Raw genomic sequence first — 23,939 nt, 5'->3', positions numbered from 1 at the left:
AAATTAACCACTATTTTACAGTTCATGTATTGTTTTTTTAAAGTTTGATTTGCAGAACTGCTCTTCTAAGATGGTTTACAATAACTTGCAGTTTCCTACTTTGCCAGTGATGTAACTTTGATTTTTTGTAACTTTTCTTGCCTAATCTCAGTGTAAGTCGCTCAAGTGGTGCAACTACAGTATAAAACAAGTCTTTGGCTTGAAAACAACGTGGAAGTGCCTCTAACTTGGATTCCTATTAATGGCCACCAGATGGCGAGACATCTGGTTCCTAAAAGACTTCCAGTCCTAAAGAATTCTGGGAGAAAATTACGGAGCCCGCAGACTTCAAAACTTTATGATGTCAGTCACTCATTTTGAGTCGTACTGAATAAAGCATTGTTCATGTTGCTAATTTCAGTCATTCAAGGTTTCAGAAAAGAAGATTACACAAGAAACACTCAGTGGCTTATGACTTGTGACTGACAGTGAGTGTGATAAGTAATACGTGTGCACGCATCTTTTTTGTTTGTTAGATCTGGTTTGAAAACACCAAGATGATGATGCCAAAAAATGCTTGAGGCTTCAAAACAGGAATTTAAACAGGAACTTTAATAATTCATAAAAAGTTTTATTTAGAAAAAAAGTGACTTTAAAACTTGCTGGCAGAATACCTGTACAAGAGTTGTGTCTTTCTTTAAATATTACAGGCAAAAACAAATCACTCAGATTAATACATGAATGTGTGTTGCTGCTGATTTGGTTGCTAATGTTAGCTACCATTAGCTAGCTAACATTCTAGCTAACTTTCAGATTCTTCTAGACTTGAGCTAGCATATTTTGAATTCAGCAAAAATAACATAGGCTGAAAAATATTGGACACTTTATTTGACATTATTATCATTTCTATCAGACAAAGAAAGAAGGCAAACTGTACACGGATGTAAGGGGGGTTTAGCTACACTTACCCTCCCTTTCAGTGTTTACATGCATATAAGATAACCCCTCTTCATGCTAGGATGGTAACAGAGTGGGATGGAATTGTCCCATATAGAATCCAGATTATGCCAGCCAGCTCAGTCTGCCCACACCCACAAAAGTGCAACACAATGCTTTCATTATGCCGTCCCTAAGGCTGGCTCTGTTGTCACACAGGACAATCACTGTTTTGTTGGTCGGTTCCTACCATCCGACCAGCCGCAGCCCAGAACCAGCCATCTATTTATTCCTGAATTTGCCATTTGTTTGGTGGGGATGTGAGGCATGTGACCATTTTTTTTATAGTTACCAATACTGTACTATGCTGAATGCAAAAGTGAATGAAAGTGTATGGCAAGAGATTCATTTTCCCTGAGATGCAGCATTTTGTTGCCAAGTGACTGTCACTTGGGAATGCAAGGTTGCAGGCACATGACACATATAATTTATTGAGTGTGAAGAATGTTTGAAGTGGTGCAGCTTTTCCAGTTTGGAATCATAATATCCAGATTCCTCTTAGTTCAAGGTTTGTCTTTCATCTGATGTCTTTTTAAGGTGGAAAGATACTGCATCTGTATGAGCTGTTAATCTGGTCTATATTGAGCAAAGAATAATAAAATAGCCTTCATGCGTGTAGAAAAGGAGTGTTTTCAAGCTTATTTTTCTACCCACAAACAAAAAAATTGATTTATTAGGTGAAAAAGTTGTATTTCGATTCAATCATTTAAGTCAGTTTTTAAGCACGCATGCCAAACATTTGATGGTTCTAGATTTTTGAATGTGAGAATTTGCTGCTTTACTTAAACTCGTGTTACAGTCAGCTGAACATTAGAATAGAATAGAATAGAATAGAATAGCCCTTTATTGTCATTGTATATGTACAACGAAATAAGGATTTTATGACTTGAGCAAAATACAAATAAATAAATATCCTAAAATAAAACAGAAGATTGCTATAAGGGGAATAGAGATATAAACAACAAAGGTTTCAAACTTAAAGAAAGGGATGAGGAAGGAAATGTCTTCAGCGCATTGGTCAGACCTCAAGGATATACAGATTACATTTCAGTGAGTACCACTGAATGTAAACAGAAGTGTTGCTTATTTATAGGAAGATTCTGTCGGTGGTGCTGTTTTCTTTGTTCAGCCATGGTGGCTGACTCTTTTAATGCTGACATCTATCTTCATTTCAGCCATACCTTTGTTACTGAGGCGTCAAACATAAACACATCTGCTTTCAGTCTTTAAAGACAACGATGTCACTGTTATGACAAAAGGGTCAATTTCTGTAGTTCCCAATGTAAAGTGTGTGTGAACTCCGATAGTTAAGGTTAGACTTTTCAGAAGACACTGACACATTCACACAGTTTCACACAGGCAAATCGACTTGTTAAAACCAATAAGTGTAGAAAACAGTCGTTGGTTAACACATGCTGTTTTTATGTGCCAGTGACCGCTCATTTTAGATGTATGTCTCCCCATTCATTTAGATAGAAGCTTTAAAATAGCTCTCCAAATAAGGCCCTAGAGATATTACCAAGATGGTTGTCGAGTTGCATGACTTGTGTCTAGCAGGACTTTTTGAGAACTTTAAAAGCAGGAAACTGAAATGTTGTCTTGAGTCAAGGGGTTGCTGGTGTGGCCTAGGTGTCACAGGGTGAGAGGCTGGGTATAACCTGGACACACTAGAATCAACAATTAACCCAACACCCGGTGGTGCATCAGTTTTTTATGCCATTAATTTTTTATGATGATATTAGCTATCTGTCAGGCAAATCATTTCATAATTAAAAAAGCAAAGAAGACGTGGGAGAAACAAGAATGAACTTATTAAGCATTTAATAGGCACAAACCTTCACCTGAAGAAAGGTGCACAGTTTATTCCGCAACCTGATTGGACGACACTGATGATTTGGTGTAACTGTTATAGAAATCATGCTCGCTGATTGCCGTTAGGTAGCTTTTGTGGTATCTAAGCTTTAAAATGATCTCTATGATTTGAAAAGTTCGCAATGGTTTAGATGGCGTCGATCTGGAGGTACATGAATTTGCTCCGACAGTGTTTGGAATGTTCTGGATGTCAGTGTGAGGGAATTCCACAGGTCTTCCACTCAGAGCGGTGCTTTGAAGTGACCCGCTGACCCGCGAAGACCTCCAGTCCTGGACTTAAAGCCGTGTGTCTGTAACTGTCTGCCTAAGCGAGTGATTGTTTTACAGTCTTCATGATCTTTTTGCCATAAACCATTCTGTCTAAGAATCCAAACATATATCTGCACTATTAAAAAGACAAGTTGCGTGTGAAGATAATGTAATGTGCATCATCTCGTCTTCAAAACAAGCCTTCTGAGTTTTACTGCCCCCAGCTGTGTTGAGAAAGCTGCACTCGAAGCTGAGAGAATAAGTGGAGCCATATCTCATGTCCCATACATCCTAATCATCTGTTGAACTGGCGGTGGACCTCAGCTCAGCTCTGTAGATTTACCGGTTACTTGTGCTTCTGTGAACTTTTGCACTGACTACTCATGAGCCTCAACTCTGTGTGTGTCTGTGTGACTGTGTGTGTGTGTGTGTGTGTGTGTGTGTGTGTGTGTGTGTGTGGGATTCATCCTGCTCCCTCGGCTCCGTCTTACCCCCTATTTTCTCTGACAGCTTCCATGCCCACCCTATGAGTCTTTATAAAAGTGTGTGTGGTCTTTTATTGTGTAATATATTAACCACTCACACTCTCCCTCCTTCTTATCTGCTCTCAGTACTCTGGGGGAGGCTTGGGCCCAGCTGAAGAAGAGCCTGGCAGACGAAGCTGAAGTTCACCTAAAGTTCTCCTCGAAGGTAATTCATCAAACTCTGTCGGATCCGGTTAATAAGATATGAAACCAAATATTAACTAAACATATTTTTCATAGTATTCTGACTGCCTGATTATTTGCCACAGCCATGCCTGTCTATCTCTTAAAGCACAAAAGGGCATACAATAGATGCAGACAGGAAAAGCTTAGCAACAATGTGGCAACCAGAGACCACGGAATGTCTCAATAACAGGCAAAACTACCAGTGGCAACATGAAGTGGGTGGATACCAATAAACACAAAGCTAGCATCGCTATATTATACAAGATATGTCCAGTGTTTGTTTTGTTTATAAAATACTGAATGGCTGATTCCTCCCCCGCACACCACAGACATAGTTTAGACCAAACCAGAACTGGCTTTAAGAGGCAACATTGTTTTCTTTGGCCAGTTTACATTCACAATAACAGCTTAAAGTTAGTCATGGTAAAAAAGAAAGAAAGGACACCCTCTGTCATTTTAGGAAATACCTAACCTGGTTTTAGCAGGTCTTAAAATTAGATTATATGCAAAGTGAGATTAACATGACATATTGCACCGTGCCATTATTTATTTAACACAAACTGAGAAAATGGAACATGGAAGTACATGGTGACAACATATTTTTACTTTCACACTGATATAAAAGTAAAGACATGCACAAAATGAGGGTGCTGTTTTTTGTTTTATTTGTGTTTCTCTTATCAGAATGATTAAAACAAACAAACAGTTAGTGCCTTCCACTCTGGACAGGAATCCGTTTGTCTCTGCTATTCAATTCAACTTTATTTATACAACGCCAGATCACAACAACAGTCGCCCCAAGGCTCTTTATATTGTAAGGTAGACCCTAGAATAATACATAGAGACAAAAACCCAACAATCATGTGACCCCCTATGAGCAAGCACCTTGCCGATAGTGGGAAGGAAAAACTCCCTTTTAACAGGAAGAAACCTCCGGCAGAACCAGGCTCAGGGAGCCATCTGTCGCGACCAGTTGAGGAGAGAGAAGGAAGACAGGATATTCTGATTGAATGCGACCTAGCTTTATAATACGTTATTTGCTTTGCATCACATTTGTAAAAAAAACACAACATTTTTACAGTTTTCATTCATTTGAGATCGCACGGTTATGAGAATGCACAAACAAAGGTCTAAATGAAGATTTCTTCACTTTTTGTTTTGTTTTTTTAACCGACTTTGTTTAGCCAAAATTCAGTTTGCTTCTTCAGTCTGATGCATTAACAACCAACCACTCAGTTTATCCACAGCTGTTTGGAAACTACAGAGTACTGGTGTGAACACTTCTGCTGAGCTTTCTGTTAAAGCCCATCAATTCCTCTTTTCCCCAGGCTCCTGCGTTTTTAAAAGTGGATCATTTAAACCTACACTGAAAATAGGTTTAGCTTAGATAAAAGCCATAAGATGTGATCTAACCCAGTTAACTTTTTAACGTAACCTTCAGGGACCCTGAACAGTGATAAATGTCACTGTGGCCCTGTGATTTGAACAAAGAGACTTCCTGCATCTGCCTGTGAGTGTCTCTTATTCATAGAGCCAAGGCTCTTATTTCACCTTACAGTTACTGAATAAACTGGGGGATGTTTTATCAGGTGGACTAATGCTTCCAGTTGTTTAACCTCTTTAAGCCTTATGATGAAGAGGTCACGCTGTATTTTATTGGCTGATCACTCCGGACGGTCGCTGCTGCTTGGTTTTACAGTACGTCCAAATTGGCTGCGGGTACTGCAGCCTACAGCACATGTGACTCACTAGGCAGACAGGCTGCCTTCTAATGCAGTGACATAGAGTAAAGGGCTTCCTGATGGCTCTGTGGGCTGAAGCACATGTGTGTGACACAGAGGCTTTGACTCAACATTTTATTTATTGATTTATTTTAAAAATTATTTTTAATCGCGATTTCCCCTCAAGCAGAAAGGCTGCGGGAACCGGTAGCAGATGATTTATGAGCGAGGCATCTTCTGTCTTAAGAACTCAGTAATGCTTTCAAAGTCTTCAAGGGGCCAGCTAGCGCTCTTCATTTTCAGGTCGTTTTCGATGTTTGATGTCGAAGGAAAGAGGGGGAGACAAAAGACAGAGGCCAGGATTCCAGCTGGAGTGATGGAGGAAATGGAATCGGTGATGTTATCCTCCAGGGATGCACAGATGTGCGGCACTTTTCCAGGTTCTTGGAGGAGAAGGAAGGGTTTAAGTGGAAATGAATTTTGAATGACGGTGTGATTGCAGGAAGGAGCTGCACATCTCATTCATCACTGACAGCTGGGACAGGACACCACATTGCATATTACCAGTGACGGGCCTGCTGCTGGCATTCAAAAATAATATGGCCTTGTCAGAAACTTGGATCTGGAAGATGTGCTGTTAACTTTAAAAGCCACTTTACCAATAAAGGATCAAGCAAAAAGAGAAGCAAATGAATGATAACAACTGAGATTCTGGTTTTTGCTTGGCTCCTTCATATCAAAGCATTTGTGATCTAAAATAGCTCAGTGTCAGAAGATGATGACATGATATATGGAATGCAACCAGAGCGAATGGAGCTAATTAAGGTTCTGGATAATTAAATCTGATAAACAGAGAGGTGATTAAAGGGTGTCCCTTTGTGATTAATCACTAGCATTACTGTAATCTAAACTCTATAAACCTGAGTTGCTCTTGAAGAAGAAGTCATTTTATTGAAACTTCTCTTAATGTGCATTAACAGTCGCTGTATTTGTTATTCAATGCATAAATCTGCCTGACACATTTGTTTTCCCCTTCAGCTACCAGAATTCTGAAACCAATCAAAGTACCACATGGTTTTGAGTAGTGAACACTATAAGTCACGAAGTGCTAAATGAGACCAAACATGGCTCTATTTTTTATCAGTGTCAGGACATACAATGGACCTGAGTGGCTTAATGACTTTTCTATGCGTTATTTTGTAAATACGGTCATGTTAAAAAAAAAAAAGGACATGTAAAAACAACCTCAAATGACCGACAACAAATGACATATTACACTATCTTTATTCATTTAACAGCAACTAAGTATAAATGCAGAAGCAGATGGTGTGAAATATTAAGTGCATCATGTGATTCGGTAGCTTGTAGAAGCATTTGTACCTGCAATAAAGTGAAGTAAGCCTTTTCTGTTTGACTTTATGAGTCTCTCACATCATTGTGGAGGAACTTTAGCCCACTCTTATTTGAAACGTTGCTTTAGCTTATTGAGGTTTGTGGGAATTTGCTGGGATGTCCACTCCCGGGAGACTTTCTCCTTCTGTGAATAATCTTCCTCACTTACATTTTCTGTGGTGTGTTGTTGATTCAACAAACCAAAGTATAGGAATGCTAAACTGTTTTTGACTAGCCAACAGTGCAAATATTTGGCTAATTAGCCACTAGCAAAACTTTTGGCTAATGTCTGTGCCTCTCACCTTTTTATCTCAAAGAAAAAGATATTCAGAAATTTTGGAACTGTAAGTTAAAGGAACCATAATCAATAATGAAACAATTCTGTCATAGCAGGAAAGCTGCAGTCAGTATTTCTCCTGTTTGCTATTTATTCCTGCTGTCTGCTGTCTATATGTTATTACGGCACAGTTGGTGTAGAGCATTGTACATGTACAATGACAATAAAGGGCTATTTTTCTATTATAGCAATGGCCAGTCATGTTTTACTGACAAACGCTTGCCTGAAACTAGCTTTTCATCATTTTTTTTTCTGCACAGAAAAAAATCAGTATTCAGTATGTGTTGTTTTCTTTGAGCAGCTCCAGAGTGAAGTGGAGAAGCCCTTCCTGACCTTCAGGGAAAACTTTAAGAAGGACATGAAGAGGCTCGACCACCACATCGCCGACCTACGGAAGCAGATGGTTGGCCGCTATGCGGCTGTGGAGAAGGTATCCAAACTCATACAAATATAAGAACTCATGTACGTTATATTATTTCATATGGCAGTATAAACTATTTAGGGAATCATCTCACTGCTGATTATAATTCCACATTTCTTCTATAAGCAGATGGCTGTTTCTCATCTGTTGGATATTTTGTCTTTGTTTATATATACAATAGAAAGCAACTGGGTAAAGCTCGTCTAACATCATCTGTCAGTGTCTTTATGATCAGCGATCATGCTGAGAAAGGACTCAGCAGTTTCTCTCAAATAAAGTAATCTGATGGGTGACTGAGCATTTAAAGCAGGACTGCAAATAAGTTACTGACATTGTTGGCTGTCAAAAGAAAGCTTTAACACTGAATGATGCATGAATGGTGCAGACAGCATTATCACTGTGGTGAATTGAAGAAGACTGTAACGTTATTTTATCGTGTTAGTGTGATGTTGCATATTGTTTAAAGGAAAACGTTTGCTGCCTGAAGCTCAGCCAGAAATTCAGATTGTTTTGTGAAAGCAAGTCTTTACTTCAGACTCTTATCTCTGGCAGGCTCGTAAAGCTCTGTCTGACAGGCAGAAAGAGTTGGAGCTAAAGACGCAGCAGCTGGAGATCAAACTCAGCAACAAGATTGAAGAAGACATCAAAAAAGCCCGCAGGAAATCCACACAAGCAGGTCAGAGCATGGGGCAAAGGTCAAACCATGGGTCTTTATAGGGTCACACTTTCACTGAGGTATTTGTTGTTTACTCTGTACCCTCTCATGTGGCTGTGAAACATTCACCGCTGGTCGCTGTTTCTCGACTTTAATGGTACTGCATGCAAATTCTAAATTTCTAGGTTTAAAATTATGTAGTTTAAACAAATCTGTCAAAATGTTCTAAGAACCACTATGACCGTATGTGCACAACATCTGTTTTCAAACTAAACTTACTTCAGCAGAAATTTACTGGATAAGGAAATGGATCCAAACCAGTGCTAAAAGACTTTGTTGAGTCTTCTCAACTTCCTATTCTACACTGATGTTATGTTATATATACATATGTATATATATGTATGTATACATATATATACATATGTATACATATATACATATACAGCTTGATGACATCAAGCTGTATGCCAAGAGTGAACGAGACATCGATTCACTGATCCACACTACCAGGCTATACAGCAATGACATTGGAATGTCGTTCGGACTGGAGAAGTGTAGTCGAATGGTAACGAAGAGAGGGAAGGTAGTCAGAACTGAGGGGATTGAACTACCAGAAGGCAACATTGCAGACATAGAGGACAGTTACAAGTACCTGGGGATCCCGCAGGCGAATGGGAACCATGAAGAGGCCGCTAGAAAGGCTGCAACCACCAAGTACCTGCAGAGGGTCAGGCAAGTCCTGAGGAGTCAGCTGAACGGTAAGAACAAGATCCGGGCCATCAACACCTACGCCCTGCCCGTGATCAGGTACCCTGCTGGGGTAATAGGCTGGCCAAAGGAGGTGATAGAAGCCACTGACATAAAGACAAGAAAGCTCCTTACCATGCATGGAGGGTTTCACCCCAAGTCCAGCACCCTGAGGCTGTACGCTAAGCGGAAGGAAGGGGGCCGGGGACTGGTGAGTGTCAGCACCACAGTCCAGGATGAGACAACAAACATCCAAGAATACATTGGGAAGATGGCCCCAACTGACCGAGTGCTCAGTGAATACCTCAGGCAGCAGAAACCCAAGAAAGAGGAGGGAGACGAGGAACCATCATGGAAGGACAGGGCCCTGCACGGTATGTACCACCGGCAGATAGAGGAGGTGGCTGACATCCAGAAATCCTACCAGTGGCTGGACAAAGCTGGACTGAAAGACAGCACAGAGGCACTAATCATGGCAGCACAAGAACAAGCTCTGAGTACAAGATCCATAGAGGCTGGGGTCTATCACACCAGGCAAGACCCCAGGTGCAGGCTGTGTAAAGATGCTCCAGAGACAATCCAGCACATAACAGCAGGGTGCAAGATGCTAGCAGGCAAGGCATACATGGAACGCCATAACCAAGTGGCCGGCATAGTGTACAGGAACATCTGTGCCGAGTATAACCTGGAAGTCCCGAGGTCAAAATGGGAGATGCCCCCAAGGGTGGTGGAGAATGACCAAGCTAAGATCCTGTGGGACTTCCAGATACAGACGGACAAAATGGTGGTGGCTAACCAACCGGACATAGTGGTGGTAGACAAACAGAAGAAGACGGCCGTAGTGATCGATGTAGCGGTTCCGAATGACAGCAATATCAGGAAGAAGGAACACGAGAAGCTGGAGAAATACCAAGGGCTCAGAGAAGAGCTCGAGAGGATGTGGAGGGTGAAGGTGACGGTGGTCCCCGTGGTAATCGGAGCACTAGGTGCGGTGACTCCCAAGCTAGGCGAGTGGCTCCAGCAGATACCGGGAACAACATCGGAGATCTCTGTCCAGAAGAGCACAGTCCTAGGAACAGCTGAGATACTGCGCAGGACCCTCAAGCTCCCAGGCCTCTGGTAGAGGACCCGAGCTTAAAAGAATAAATTACACCGACAGCAGGTCTCACACAGTTTGACAAATGCAGGTCTACTTGTCATTGTGTGCAAATGTGAACATACATTTAAATTCTGTTCGTATCAGTAAATTAATCAGGTCAGCCATGAGTTCTGAAGTATCTGAATGTAAATAAACATTCTGTCAACATTTCATATCGTCTGCCGCTGTGAATCTATTTATCTTTGGCACAGAAGTTTCTTTCATGATTAATTTCAGTCCTCTCCCATTCCTTAGTTAGCAGCCACAGGTTGGAGCATTAATAGGTTCAGAAATAGTGTTAATAGAATTTAGATTAAATAAGTGAATCTAATAATGGGTTCCAGTCAGATAACATGCTAATTCTAAATAAGAGAAATAATTAGTCGACTTTATGCAGTTAGAAAAGCGTTGTATTAAATAAGCACAAGGCGTTTGTCTTTTGCATAATTATTATTTCTGGAGACCCTCTGGAGACCGTCCAGTGCCTGCATGTAAAAGTGTAGACCCTGTAAATAGCTAACTTACTGAACATGAAATCTGAATCCTCCTTCAGTGTTTCTTTAGCCCTTCACTTGAGCTGGCCTATGAACCGGGATTCTGTTTGTCTTTTTGCATGAGTCATGAGCTCTCAGTGCTGCAACCCAGACTGGGAGACACCCCCCCCCCCAACATATATTTTCCTAATAGACTGGAAAAGAGAAAAGTGGTCCCAAAAACTTCTCTACTTCTGTGCTTGAGGTTGGGTATCGCAAAGGCAGTCCGCATCTCTGCAGTGTTTACTGTCAATGAGGCGGTGTGTGCAAAATACGTCAGTGAAAATCCCTCTATGTCGCTGATATGGACATCATAAATTATGCTCAACTCCGTGGTCCTTGGGCTGGGAGATGTACCATCCTTCCACTGTTTGCCCTGCTGTATCCTGACAACCTGTGCAGTTTTTCAAATCTTGCTAAAGAAACAATTTTGTTGCATTGTTTGATTATATGAGGTGTCTGTTTCTTCTCACTGCTTTGAAGTGGGCAAGAATAAAGGATATATTATGTTCTTTGGGGCACTAAGCAGGATTTAGGAAGACAGACAATACTGCCAATGCTGATGATTGTGCTGAAATAATGAATTAATCAATCTGCAGTTTCAGAAAGAAGCTGAGTATTCTAAATTTGAACGAATGTTACATGCATTTCCTGTGAACTATTTTCAGCAATAGAATAATCATAGATTGTATAAAAGATGTACTTAGCTTCAGCTTTTGAAAAGCAAAGCCAGCGTGGAAGGGCCTTAAACCTGCATTCTTTTTATGACAACAGTGAGGGGATGGGTGGGTGAAGGGTGGGGGGCTCTGGTTGCAGTTGCAAAAGACTTCCGGTCCTTTAGAAGTCTGTGGGAAAATGGCCTTGGGACTTGACCTCAGTAAACATGTTAGTGGTGAGTTCATAGTCTTAGTCACTTGTTTCAGGTTATATAAAATCAATTTTTAGCCCCATTTTGTAAATGTTGGCCATTCTAGGTTTCAGTTGGGAAGATTATCCAAGGTGTCCTCACTGGTTTCAGTATTTGGTTTATCATTTCAATATAACTTCAGTATTTATAAACGATATGAATACCTCTATTTAAAGTTTTTTTGCCAGTTATAAAGAGTAAAAGTAGAGCAACTGGGCACCTTTGCATTCAGCTGTGTAACAATACATATATGGTGCAATGCTGTAGTCTCCATTACCTGTGTTGTTGTTTTTTTTACTAGGGTAAAAGGGTTCATCCACTGCTCCTCACAAACAAAACATTATGTCACATTGAGTGAACAATGGATCGTAAGCCACTGAAAATAGTGAAAGCACATGTGCATGTTAGAAGGGCGGGAGGTGGAAAAGAGCCAGAGTGGAAAAGTAGCTGCAGCAGATTGATGATTATAAAAGTTTTTACTAGCTGTGCCACCTGAGGAAAGTGACAGGCTAAGAGCCAACAATGTAAACCACCAAAGTGTGATGTCATGGGCCAACCAGGCATGACCACACGTGACTCATGACACACACACACACAGAGCGATCCCTCCTCTGTTGCTTATGCAACCAGGTAAAAAAGAAAAAGCGGCAGTTGTTGACAGTGCTCGTGGTGTCTGGCTGCCAATGATGATGACTGCAGTGTGAGGGAAGCAGAAAGGAGTCTGATGCCAAAACAAATAAAGCATGGCATCTGTCTGCTTATAACAAAGTCTCATTATCGCTCTCACTGCATTGGATTTCACACAGCAGTGATAGCAGGGATTTCCTTACAGTTTAAATCAACCATCTGAAGCTGTGATCACCCTTTTATAGAGTCCATTACTTTATTTTTATGTATATATATATATATATATATATTTGTTCTTAGAGTCTCTTTTTTTCTTGGAGGGCTTATGCGCATGTGCTTCTCATTTTTTTCTCTGTTTATTTATAGAAGCCATTCTGAGCTGAAGTGAGAGAAAACCCTGTTTACTGTAAATTCTGCTGCAGCAGCAAGAACTTTAAGAAGTGCTAGAACATTTCAAGATCCATATATATGGAGGCATTGTACACAAAAGGAGCAGTTTATTACAGCTTTCTTATGGCCTGTATTTCTTTTCGTCCTTTTAGAATATTTTGAAAGAGTTGTTCAGTTTTGGAGATATCAGCTGTAGAGATATGTCTTCTAAACTAAACTAAAGCCTTAACTCATAACTGGGTTCATACCAAAACAATCTAGGTGGGTAAATATGAGTCCAGGCAAGAGGGAAGACATATAAACCAGATTTGGATATAAATGTTCTCTATACTGATATATTGCATAAAGTACCTGTGATTTATAAAGAACTAGTTCCAAATTCTTCAGCTTCACCTTAAATGAATTACTACATGGTTGAAACAGTTGGATGGTCCAACTGGAAAATCAAACTAAGCACACGTCAATCATGTTAAGTGAAGCAAGTTAAGTTTCTGGAGTGGTCTTCCCAAAGCTTTGATGTTATCCCAATTGAAAATTTGTGGACTACGCTTATAGGCCAGGTCTGCCCCAAGAAACCATCCATCCATCCCCTTCTGCTTTCACTGTACTACTGATTATACTGTAAGAAATATTACTCCACACTGGCTCGGCTGTGAGATATTTAGCAGCCACATTGAAGAGAGGAATAGGACACTAATGTGAACATAATGTAGCACATATATGAGCGCATGTTGACTGAAGAAGAATGAAGAACAGAATACTCAGCATCATTTCCTCTCTGATCTAATCTTCTACATGATTAGTGTTTGTTTTGTTGTCAGCTGGATGCAGGCAGACACATTAATGAAATAACAGATTAGACCTTTCCTTTTCTCATTGCTCATGGTATCATAATGAAATCTTCTATCAGTCTAGATTATCTGTGCTGTTCTGGAATAATTGTATCAGCTGAGTAATGAGAAAACATCCCTGTACATGCATGTTTTGTTTGAACGCCCCAGCTGTGAGGGAATATCTTGGTTGCAACACCATCTGCTGGATGTAAAATGCTAGAACCAAATGAAGTGCTTGGGCTTGCTTTGTTTTGGGGTTTTGTTTTTTGCTGTTGTAGCCAAATTAGTGCATAGATTTTCAAAATAAAAGTTGCTAATTGGCTTGTTTTTCTTCTTTGTGGCAGGAGATGATCTGATGCGCTGTGTCGACCTTTATAATCAGTCGCAGTCCAAATGGTTTGAAGAGATGGTCACCACAAGCCTGGTAAGAATGCATGAGCTTTACATGTGTTAGCATAATTTAGTCAAAGTAATATTTTGCAATTACTTAAAATGTCTGTACACCTTTAAAGGTGCTTTTTGGATTTACCTTCTGAAGAATTAACTGAAACTTTCACCACCAAGGGTAAAATGTTACCATTGGTTATTTCTAATATGTCATTTTAAATGCACTCCTGCTTCCATAGTGCCTTTCAACTCAATGTGAGCAAAGTGCTCTGTACTACAAAGTCTTATTCACACAAGCATTCATACAGTGCTTTTAGCTATATATAAAAACTTTTTTTTGCCCACTTCCAGGCCTCCATTGTGATTAAAAACAGGCCCCTTAATGACTTGCCTGGTTAAATAAAGATTATGGTCACTTATTACACCATCCTGTGGTACAAGTTAGTATTAATGTTGGGTATTAACTTTAATTACCCTTTAATACCCAGCATATAAGGGTTTGTTTTTTTTTTTTGCATTTTTACGTCTATTTCAGGGTTTTGTGGTTCATTGTGTGCTAGTTTGATCTGAAATTACTCTTTTTTTTTTTCTTTTTATCCATTCCATTCAGTTTCCTTAATAGTGAATTTCCAAATGAGTTTTGCGAATTCACTGCACTGCACTTGATGCTGAGTTTCGGTAACTTCTCTGTGACTCAGCTGTTAAAACTGATCTTTTTCTCAGGAGCTGGAACGACTGGAGGTCGAGCGGGTGGAGATGATCAGACAGCATCTTTGCCAGTACACCACCCTTCGACATGAGACAGACATGTTCAACCAAAGTGTAAGTGCAACGTCTGCTGTCTTTTGTAAGCAACAGGTAGTATACACCAAGGCGTCATTCATTCATCCATCCATCCATCCATCCATCTGTTCTCTTCCACTTATCCAACTCAGGGTCTATCCCAGCTAGCATAGGGCAAGAGGTGGGGTGGCCCCATTCATATGGGAGTTACAACGCATATGAGAGGTGGACTCATTTATATAGTACCAGCTGTGATCTGTGCTTCCCAAATAAATTATACCTGGGTTCAGGGCTAGGGCCTCTGCTGGGCTTGTTCTATTACTTAGGGTCTAATAGTCTGATTGTATAGTTACCTCACTAGTAGCAGCAGAGGGAGGCAAAGAGCTGCTTTCTCTGAGTGACTGAAGCATGAAGAAGAGGCTAAAGTTTCTTGTTTGACGTTTCAGCTGTTGTTTGTTCTTTCAGACCATGGAGCCAGTGGATCAGCTACTGCAGTGTGTGGACCCAACCAAAGACAGAGAAACGTGGGTACGGGAGAATAAAACTGGAGAAATTCGCCCAGTGGACATCGAGATCTGATATCGGCGCTATCTGATGAACTCAGATACAGCAAGCTCGAGGCTCCGTGCCGGAGGAGAGGAAGTCTGTGCTGGGATCATCCCCCTCCCACGCATGCACACACTGATCTGTATGTGATTCCTAACAGACTGAGGGACGGTCAGTTTGTGCTGAGCTATTCTTTACGTCCTGACAGCCCCCCTGCTGACAATGATATCAGTGTCTGAGGGAGTTTTTTGAGGGATGACGAGACCTGTCATAGTTTTGTGTTATACAAGCTGTTGCTCGGCACAGTGAATGGGAACTTTATGTATATTCTTTAGTAAAGGATGCTTAGGTGAGGCAAATGTTTAAGAAGCACCAACATGTTGTAAGTGTTGAATAGCTTTATGTTAGGCAGAAGTGTAATGCTAATACTCCAGAAATGCAATGATTTAACAAATGCTGCTAAGCAAACTGCATTCAGAAAAAAAGAGTTGCTCTGTTACTTTGTAGCAGAATGAAGTACTTTAATGTCTCCAGTGTGTACATGGTGACTTTGCTAGACTCCACCCTTTAGTTACTGTTGCTAGATCTAATTTTAATTAAAAACAAAATGCAGCTTATTATGGCAGTGGTGTTTGAAGGTAAAGTTTTTTTTTTCTAATAGTGGGTCTTCGGTTCAATCTATGGTAAAAAAAAAAAGCAGGCTTCTCTTTTGTAACACAGCTGTCGCAAGTGTTCAGTTGATCCACATCTGCAGACTCTCACATTCTGTGGAAAATCAATGCGAGCCTCCCACCTAAACCCACCAGAAACTGATGGCTTCTTTTCATACAATGACTTTATTTAATGAGGCCAAGCTAAATTTTACTTCACACCAAGTGCTGTTCCTCAAAGTTTGGCTCTTCTGTTATTGTACACACACCCCGAGCCAAACAATTTAATCAGGGGATATGAATCCCATTAAAGATTCAGACACAGTTAATAAATGGTGGGAAATCAGATGCTTTATGAGACTGCCACCAACAAGCTGCAATTCCTAAACTATGACTGGCAGTAACTGATCATCACACTTAGGTGTTGGGCAATAGCCAACGGTGAATTCCTGAGGACTAAAATCCCAAATCTGGCAACACTTCACAAATCTAATTTTCTCCTTTTTTAAATTTCTAATAAGAATTTTAAATCAGCCAGTTGCACTTTACATTCAGATGATTTTTAATCAACTTTTACTGTAAATTGCTGTTCATATACAAAGATATCTAAACACAAGTTGCTACAGACTTGTTTTTGGTTATGTTCATGAAGCATAACTGTGACATATATGTGTAAATATGTTTTAAGGTGATTTGCTCTGAAAGGGGATCGTAGTGGAAAGAATGTAAAATAGATTAAATAGTAGATTTTTACAAAAACCATACGGTAGATATTTGGTACTGATAATATATTAAACATACAAGTGCTTTATACACAAGAAAACATCTCTCTAACAGTATGATAGAGTTTTGGAATATGAATCATTTGCTTCAGTTGGATTTGGTAACCGTACTGCAGAAGCTAACTGCCATACCAAATGTTCTTGTCCAGTATTACTGCTTAGTACTGCTTGACTGCTAAAAGGAGACAAATGAGATGTTTTTGTACATTAACAGCTAAAAGTTGTCATTTTTCATTAATAAAATGGAAATACGTATTTCATGTCTCAAAACGTTGCTTTGTGGTTTGTTTGTTTCCAAAAAATGAAGGGAAAAAAAAGCAAGAAAACAGAGTTAATGGGAAAAAAGGTATTTTATTTCCTTAAAAAACATATTTTTACATTCAACAGCATATTTGGTCAGGTCTTGTTACAGGTTTAGTCAGTGAAAAGTTCAGACAGATGCATTTGAAATCTGAAAATACACTGACATTAATGGCCTAAACTACTCCATGTGCTGACAGCAACCCAGCAACACTTTATGATAGTGACTGAAGTCATTTATCAGGAAAAACTGTATTTTGTATTTAAGTCACCACTTATGTACGGACTCAAAAATTCCCTATAGCCTCTCGCATGTATGATTTAATAAATACTGCAGCCAGTTTGAACCTTATTTATCTTAAAGGTTGTCACGGATTTGCTTAAATGAAGGAAATCTTGACTACAAACAGTAGTTTCCTGATTCCTGATGATCACACTTACATGTTTCAGATCATCAAACAAATTGTAGAATTGGAAAAAGAGAGCCAGAATAAATACAAAATGCAGATTTTAAATGATGACCTTGTTTACTGAGAGGAACAAAGCTATCCCGACCTTCCTGGAAATGTATGAAACACGCTCTATATTTTATAGTCATATTTTATTAGAACTACATTAGGATTTATGCATAAAACCCATCCTCAACATACATTGGCCTGTATAGTGCACACTGTGCAGGACTTTGTACCCTATTAATTGTAGATTGGGGTTTCTAGTCATTTTAAAGGTTTTTCAATGTATCTGAGACCAGACCTCTTTGGTTAAAGCTGATAAATCCGCCTCCCATTTCACAATAGGAAGGGATTTTATTAATTCGTTGATTCATTTCATTCATTTGGGGGTTTTGAGAACTCCAGTCTAGGAAGTTTATGATATTATTGTTTTGTAGGATGTCAGGATTGTTCCAGATGTGTGTATGTTTGCATGGGATTAGTGAAGACTCCCACCATGCTGTCAGAGATGAGCTGATATTAATGCTTTAAAGCATACATGTTGTTTGATGTTTGAGCTAGTGAAGGAAATGTCTATATTTTTACAGTTTTTTTCTAGAATTATTATTTTTTCTCATCATTTTTATTGAAAATATTTTATGACTATATAATATTTCCAGTCTGAATAAAAGTCCCTGGAGGTTTTTATTCTTTCAGGCTCAAATATTGTGCTCCCATCACATATAGTTGTGGGTTTTTTATTATTTATTTTCAGCTGGTTAGCTAAAATCGATCTGATTTGTTCCTGTGTTCACAATTTACCAACATTTTTGAGGTGACACAGAGGGTTTCTGCTCCTCAGAGGCCAAGGCTGCTTCTTTAGGCTCTGGTTCTACCTCTGGGGCTTCTTCTAGTTTTGGGATTTGTGGTTCCACAGACAGCATGGACTTTTCCTGCTGTAAAATAAGCCATGAGCTAAGACATGGCAGAGCTGCACCATCTGAGCAGCCATGTGAGACATTAGCTGGACAATGCAGTCATCTGGGCGACCAGCCAGCATGGATCGCACCTGCGACATGTTTAGTTGATCAAAAAAGCCATCTACGAGGGGACCCACAGTGGCTGCGTTAATATTGTCCAAATACATTTTAATGTTTTAAGCTGCAGCAGAGTGAACGACTGTGTCTCTTCTTGTGCTTTCTCCAAACTTGAGGTGACACAGAAGGTTTCTGTTCCTCGGCGGTCACAGCTTCTTCAGACTGTGTGTGATGTTTTCTCTTTTCGGGGATTTCTTTTTCCACAGACTGGCCCCTGAGCTTAAAACTTATATCCTTTTGTTTTTTGTAAAGACCTCATTCCAATCCATTTTATTAAATGAGGTTATTTCTATTAATTTTGTGCTTAATGTTTTGGCTGCTGAAACAGGAAAGTGTATCTCATGTATTCTGTTGACTGTTTGTTCCACTTATGCGCACCTCTTTATGTATGTTTTCTTGTAAATGTACGACTTTGTATGGATGAAATCTCACTAATAAATATCACAACAGGATGTTCTCGGCATTTTCTACCTAAAACAGTTTGGATTGAATGACAACTACTCAACACACGTTCAGTCAAAGCTGAATACACACACACACACACACACACACACACACACGTCCAACAGACAGTGAAAACAAGCAGAAATCAGAGTGTGATTTTTCTTTTAGAATTTTATTAGATTTTCTGATTTTTGTTCAATAATTTAGAGTGTTCTAGTCAGTAATTTACTGACTAGAAACAAGACCCCAATAATCGGACAATTCCCTCTGAGCAAGCACTTGGCGACAGTGGGGAAGAAAAACTCCCTTTTAACGGGGAGAAACTTCCGGCAGAACCAGGCTCAGTGAGGGACGGTCATCTGCCGCAACCGGTCCAGGGGTGTTTAAAATGACTCGATTGGATGTTAAATAAATTGGCTTGTTTGAATTGTTTGTTGTTAGCCAATTTAAGAGTCACTTTGATGCCAGCCGATGTCAAATTGTTGTTGTTTTTACAGGGGAAACACCCGCGACTGTCTGCGGGTGATGTCTAATCTCCGGCCCAGAAATGAGAAGAACCTTCTGATGCGACCTGCAGGCAACGCTGCCGATATCAGATGTTCTTTAAAGGTTTCGATGATTCTTTGCTCACCTACTTCATGGTCGAGGTTAAAGAGAATCGTGACACACTCGGGGTCCTTATACTCTTTAAGGAGAGATTTGTAAATGACCTTGTGTAAGGTTCTGAAAGACTTCGAGGAGGGCTGAAAATCGATATGTCGGACATCAGCCCAGATTTTCTTGAACAAACGTTTCGTAATATCATAAACTGTGTCATCTGTACACAGAACGCGTGCCTTTTTGAAAGCACGCCTGACAAGTTCTTCCACACAGACTTCAACTGAAAGCTGCTTCTGAGCTTTGATTTCAGAAGACTCTGGCTCAAGTTTCTGTGTGGACGCTACAAAGTGTTTCTTGAAGATGGAGATGAAAAGTTTGTTAATTGTTGGCTCTCCTAATTGCAATAGAGTTAAGATGTATTTTGGTTTGGAGACCGATTCCTTGCAAAAGTCTTTGAAAATGACCTTTGCAAGATCTTGTAGGGCCTTTGGTGATAAAGTTAAATCTGCTGTTTTTATTTCAGAGCAGATTTGATCTAAAAGGTGCTGGTGGAGGGAGTCTGATGGGCAGGCTTTGGATTTTTTTGCAGCCCGGGAAAGGACAGCCTGAAGGAGCGCGCTTACGAGCCCTTTTCCCTCTGCTTCACCTCGAGGTGACGCAGAGGGTTTCTGCTCCTCAGAAGCCACGGCTGCTTTTTCAGCCTCTGAGGAGGGTTTCTGCTCCTCAGAAGCCACGGCTGCTTTTTCAGCCTCTGAGCCTTCTGTGTTTGCCATTTGTGAAGGTTCCACAGACAGCGAGGACTCCAGATCTTTCTCTGGTTGTTCTGTCTGTGGGACTTTCTGATTTTCCTGCTGGCTGTCTGACTGGGTGCATGTGCAGTGTGCAAATCTCCCTAACAACACCCAGATCAGTTCTTTTATGAAGCCTTCACTGGCTCCGTGATCTGACTCCGAGGTGAGAGAGGAAGCAATCGAGCTGATGCGCCCCTCCAGTTCTCTGAAGAGGCTGTGGATGCATCGCTCTTGTGGGACACAATTTTTCAGCAGTACTGCTGTGGCAGAGTCCGAGCAGAGCTGCACCATCTGAGCAGCCATGTGATACATTAGCTGGACAGTGCAGTCATCTGGGCGACCAACCAGCATGGATCGCACCTGCGACATGTTTAGTTGATCAAAAAAGCCATCTACGAGGGGACCCACAGTGGCTTCGTTAATGTCATCCGAATACATTTTAGTGTTAGTGTTTTCTCTTACCTCGTGTGTCTGGTTCCGATGCATGGACTCAACTGAATGTCAGTACCTGGTAGCAGAACCCCTATTTAATGATGTGCGTCCTGTGACGTGACGGTATTTAGTCGCTTTGACGTATGCCTATAAGCCCCGCCCACCTCTAAAAAGAATGCCTAGCAACAGCGTCACACAAACACGTGAAACGCGGGGAGAGATCACGTGGAGCCTGCACGTCCACTGCTGTCACCGACACGGAATACTTTTAAAACCCTTCCGTTATAGTTTGTGCTGTCACCAGGCTGTCCGTGATGGCGGGTAAGCGACGGGAACGTAAATGTGCGTGTAGCTTCACTCGGCTAGCAGAGTGGTCACGTTAAAGCGAGCTATACGTGAAAGTTTTCAGCCGTGTGGATTTTTAAAATACTTTGTCATTTCTGTCATTTCTGTCATTCAGCGCAGCTGTTCAGCTCTTTGAAATGCAGATGAAAATAACGCGTTTTTCTCACGGTGGAGCTAACGTTTTTTTAACCACAGCACCGGAAATGACTTCAGATACCCACGTGTGCCACTACATATATATTATTTATATGATTTGTTTCTGGTTTGTGAATTGAACTTAAGATCAGATGTGATGGAGACACTTGTCGAAACTGGAAATGCGGAGACTCTCAAAGCCCTGTACGTATTTCCTGATATATTCTCTTATCTGCAGGTATCTAAAAAAAGGCTCTCCCTTGAGCTTCAAAGTCTCTGTGCTGTTGCAACATGTTTTGCATTTAGATGGTACTGTTAAGGTTGAAGTGCTTCGGTGGTGATAGTTTTGGAATATGTATCATTTGCGTCAGTTGGATTTGGTAACCGTACTGCAGAAGCTAACTGCCATACCAAATGTTCTTTTCCAGTATTGCTGCTTAGTACTGCTTGGCTACTAAAAAGAGACAAATGAGATGTTTTTGTACATTAACAGCTAAAAGTTGTCATTTTTCATTAATAAAATGGAAATACGTATTTCATGTCTCAATGCGTTGCTTTGTGGTTTGTTTGTTTTCAAAAAATGAAGAAAAAAAGCAGGAAAACAGAGTTAATGGGGAAAAAAAGGTATTTTATTTCCTTAAAAAACATATTTTTACATTCGACAGCATATTTGGTCAGGTCTTGTTACAGGTTTAGTCAGTGAAAAGTTCAGACAGATGCATTTGAAATCTGAAAATACACTGACATTAATGGCCTAAACTACTCCATGTGCTGACAGCAACCCAGCAACACTTTATGATAGTGACTGAAGTCATTTATAATCATGAAAAAAAGTGTTTTATATTGAAGTCACCACTTATGTACGGACTCAAAAACTTCCCTGTAGCCTCTCGCATGTATGGTTTAATAAATACTGCAGCCAGTTTGAACTTTATTTATCTTAAAGGTTGTCACGGATTTGCTTAAATGAAGGAAATCTTGACTACAAACAGTAGTTTCCTGATTCCTGATGATCACATTGGAAAAATAGAGCCGGAATAAATACAAAATGCAGATTTTAAATAATGAGCTTATTTACTAAGAGGAACAACATCCTTCCTGGAAATGTATGAAAAACGCTCCATCTCAAGTAGCCCCCGGTGCTTTTGTTTACTTTTTTCCTTAATAAATGAAATCATGTAAAAACTGTATTTTCTGTTTACTTCAGTTACTTTTGTCCACTTGTGTTTGATCTGAAACATGAGTGTGTGACAAATATTTGAAAATCGAAGAAATCAGGAAGTGTAAATACTAATGCTAGCAGGCTTGATTAGCAAGCTGGATCCATAAACTCTGCATGTTTACAGAAAGAGAAGGATATCTGCTAAAGCACAAATGTCTGGAATAGCCTCAGCCACCCTGTATATATGTCAGTACAGTAAAGTTGCACATTTTGATTTGGAAGTCTGTAGTGGATTGACTTGCTTTTTGAACAGCCTAATGTGCTCCTCAGAAGCCACGGCAGCTTTTTCAGCCTCTGGTTCTACCTCTGAGGCTTCTCAGGATCTTTGAAAGATACGTTAAACTTTATTCTTTTCTCAGATCCTGGTCAAATATTGACTTTATGTTTGATGTCAATCGTTTTAAGATGCTGTATTTAAACCAAACTAGATAGCTGGCAGAGTTCCCTTTGTGTACGTAAGGAAACTTTGGTATCCTCAAATGTGCACATGCCAGATATTTAACGGATACGTTAAACATGGCAGAAATATTCATGTTTGTGTACAACATTGTAAAATTGCAGTGCTTTTCAGCTAAAATGTCAAAAACTAACCGTAACCAAAACGATGAAGGTGATGATGTGACTTTTTAGATTTTTAAATAAAACACTGTAAAAAATTCCTTTGTTTAATTCTGAAGCCCTTTATACTAGTGATGGGATTTCCGGCTCTTTTTAGAGAACCGGCTCTTTAGGATTGCCTCACTAAAAAGAGCCGGCTCTTTCGGCTCCGAACCGGCTGTTCAAGTTGTTTTGTTGCTTTAATTAATTTATTATTAACAATAATATAAAATTATGCACAAAAGGAATTACTAATGTAAAAAAAATGTGGTTTTATTTATATATGTTTATATATAAATATATGCGGTGCCCCCTAGAGACAAAACACGTACAAACTCCAAAAAGCACATACAAACTCCAAAACACATTTCTAGCATGAACTGAACTTCCAAAACAGAGCTACCTAGATCACTTAAATTACACAATTCAAAGCATGAAAGCATATGTGTATTGTTTGTGTATTTATACACAAGCATTCATATATAGTCAAATAATTTAAAAAAAAAAAAAAAAAAAATTAATTTACCTGTTATTACCACACACCAAATCCGGTCGTTGGTACTTCCTGGCTTGTGTAGCCACTAGGTAACAAAAGCTCAACACTGCCCCTAGCATCCTGGAGCACTTCTGTTGTCTTTTGTACGTGTTTTGAGTTTTTATGTGCTTCTGGGTATTTATGTGTTTTGGAGTTTGAACGTGCTTTGGAGTTTGTACGTGTTTTTACCTGTTTTGGAGTTTCTACGTGTTTTGGAGTTTGTACGTGTTTTTACGTGCTTTGGAGTTTGTACGTGTTTTTACGTGTTTTGGAGTTTGTACGTGTTTTGGAGTTTGTACGTGTTTTTACGTGCTTTGGAGTTTGTACGTGTTTTTACGTGTTTTGGAGTTTTTAC

The 23,939-nt window shown here is 39.9% G+C and overlaps 1 protein-coding gene across 1 annotated transcript in view; it reads left to right on the top strand.

Moving 5' to 3' along the window:
- gas7b (growth arrest-specific 7b) overlaps positions 1-16,925 on the top strand; it is a 60,574-nt gene extending 43,649 nt beyond the window's left edge. The window contains exons 9-14 of the mRNA XM_084938395.1: positions 3,708-3,786; positions 7,558-7,686; positions 8,230-8,353; positions 13,852-13,931; positions 14,618-14,716; positions 15,143-16,925. Coding sequence (XP_084794521.1) covers positions 3,708-3,786; positions 7,558-7,686; positions 8,230-8,353; positions 13,852-13,931; positions 14,618-14,716; positions 15,143-15,256 — 625 coding nt within the window. The 3' untranslated portion in view covers positions 15,257-16,925. The remainder of the gene's footprint in view (positions 1-3,707; positions 3,787-7,557; positions 7,687-8,229; positions 8,354-13,851; positions 13,932-14,617; positions 14,717-15,142) is intronic.
- Positions 16,926-23,939: the final 7,014 nt, after the last annotated feature.

The sequence above is a fragment of the Perissodus microlepis genome, chromosome 8 (assembly GCF_051167445.1).
Source record: "Perissodus microlepis isolate ML-2025 ecotype Zambia chromosome 8, ASM5116744v1, whole genome shotgun sequence".
In the NCBI taxonomy this organism is placed as follows: Eukaryota; Metazoa; Chordata; class Actinopteri; order Cichliformes; family Cichlidae; genus Perissodus; species Perissodus microlepis.
Note: the sequence above shows the minus strand (reverse complement) of the source record. Positions and strands in the feature narration are given on the sequence as shown.